General features: G+C 32.5%; 1 protein-coding gene across 1 annotated transcript in view; it reads left to right on the top strand.

The window, feature by feature from the left end:
• Positions 1 to 1051, top strand: part of LOC108577896 (casein kinase I-like) — a 3543-nt gene extending 2492 nt beyond the window's left edge. Inside the window, exons 5-6 of the mRNA XM_017941119.1 lie at positions 1 to 253; positions 493 to 1051. The exon at positions 1 to 253 is cut by the window's left edge and continues 20 nt beyond it. Of these exons, the coding sequence (XP_017796608.1) occupies positions 1 to 253; positions 493 to 509 (270 nt within the window). The 3' untranslated portion in view covers positions 510 to 1051. The remainder of the gene's footprint in view (positions 254 to 492) is intronic.
• Positions 1052 to 2187: the final 1136 nt, after the last annotated feature.

Below are 2187 nucleotides of genomic sequence, written 5' to 3'. Positions count from 1 at the left end.
TTGTATTTAAATTATACGCGAGGCTTGCGTTTCGAAGAAAGTCCAGATTATATGTATCTTCGTCAACTTTTCCGCATACTGTTTCGCACGTTAAATCACCAATACGATTACACGTTTGACTGGACAATGCTGAAACAAAAAACTAGTTTCAGTATTGCAACAACTTCAAGTGGTGCAACTACTCTTCAAGTAGTTGCTCAGGCGCAAGCACAAGCCCAAGGTCAGCTATCCGCTCAGGCCAACGCTCAAACAGGTATTTCTTTTATTACTGTTTCTCAAATCATATTATATAGCTTTTATTTTTAATGTATCAACATATAGAACTTAGATAACTTAGATTTTTTTTTTATATGTAGTTGCACACTGATAGTTTGGGATTTGAAGGGAATGAAAAATAGCATTAGATTTAACATTTGTTTTCGTTAGTACTAGTACTAATATCATTTAGCCTATTTTCCATTTATATAACGTGCAATTTATTGTTTGTTTCAGAAAAGATAAAACTATAATTACTTGTCGTTGCATCAATCCTATTTGCAGTCACTGAAGTGTCCAAGATCAGGTACCCAACTTTGTACGAATGCCATGCAAAGAGTCAAATCAATCAATCCTCTAAGTTTACAAAAAGGAGGAGATTTACGATTACAAGCGTATCGTACACAACTAAAGGACAATGCCATTGGGTACATGTTTGTGAATTCACTGATTAATGAAAACTTCAGTGTATTCTCAGTGCTTAGAGTTTTGGTTGATCCACCTCTTTGGGCTTAAAATCCAAGTGAGATCAGCCAGAGGTGGCTTGTTCTTATTTTGTTATTACCTATTTAATTCACCATTGATAATAATTGAAATAAAGGTTTTGATGCCCCGAAGACCTTTGTAAGAGAATACACGTAACGGTGTAATGTGTGATTTAATCGAAAATCCGACATATAACTTTCATAGAAAAAAAGAGAGAACGTTTTGACTATTCTTAAACATTCGGGGTAGTTAATTGAGTACATCGTATAAAATTTTATATCTATTCTACAGATAGAAGAAGAAATGTGAGAACGAGTGAATGATAATGTGAAAGTATGAAGAAAATATATAAGTAAGTATACTGAGAGATAAATACAGTTTGTTGCTTCCTGATTTTTGTTTTATTCTCAGTACAATACAGTATAAATATAATGTGTGCAACTTTAAGAGAAATGATAATATTTTTCTTACATAAACTACCATGTCAACAGCATCAAAGATTTTCCTTTGATGTTATTGACCCTGATAACATATTTTTTTTTTTTATATATAAGTATATATACATAACGTACACATAAACACATACATGCGTACGTACGAGTAAGTGGCAATATCTCCGAAGTAAGTACTGGAAATAATATTACTATTAAGGCAGCAATTTAATTTTTAGATACGTTGTATCGATCAAGAAACGAACAAATTACTAGTGATTCTGTCCTAACAACAAAACTTCACTCTTTACTCTCTTTCTTTCTGTGGGTGGTATATTTAGTCGATTATGATAAAGAAAATCAACATTAAACAGACTCTTTTTTGTATTGGAAACGGATTACAGGCTTGCTTTTTATTCGACTAAGTAATAAAAATATAAAAAGTATACAAAAAAATATAGAAAAACAATGCATAAAATACAATTCTGTAACCGGATCCAGCCAAAGGACTTCTTCCGTATAGTTTTAATGGCAGAGACTATGCAGTGGTATTTCCCGTGCTATTGCTTCGATATTAAGTTTACAATACGTGACTTAGAGATCTTTAATCGATCGGTCAGTCGGTTATTGATATATGTATAATGAATTCTCTTACACAAAGTCACGTTACACACAGCGTTTAGGAAGGAGTTTTAGAAGACTCGTTTCTGTCATTAAAAAAATTTTCGTTCACACACTGACCATACTAGTTGCGCCAATATTCACGTCCATGTTCCAAGCACTACTTCCAAAATTATGTATAATCAATCATTGTTAATTCATCATGTCCTTATTATGCAAAACATTCTAAATGAAAACGAACGTCCGGTCAGCCTTAATACGATCCAAGATATAAGGATAACACGACTGGATTTTGTGTACTATTATATCTCGAAAGGACAGTTTGTTTGATGAAGTTTTTGGACAGTGATTAAGAAAAGAGATATAACCTTTAAATATCCTTGAGTGAATCTAT

The sequence above is a fragment of the Habropoda laboriosa genome, unplaced genomic scaffold, assembly GCF_001263275.1.
Source record: "Habropoda laboriosa isolate 0110345459 unplaced genomic scaffold, ASM126327v1 scaffold801, whole genome shotgun sequence".
Taxonomy (NCBI): domain Eukaryota; kingdom Metazoa; phylum Arthropoda; class Insecta; order Hymenoptera; family Apidae; genus Habropoda; species Habropoda laboriosa.
The sequence above is the reverse complement of the archived record's forward strand: the minus strand, read 5'-3'. Positions and strand labels throughout refer to the sequence as shown.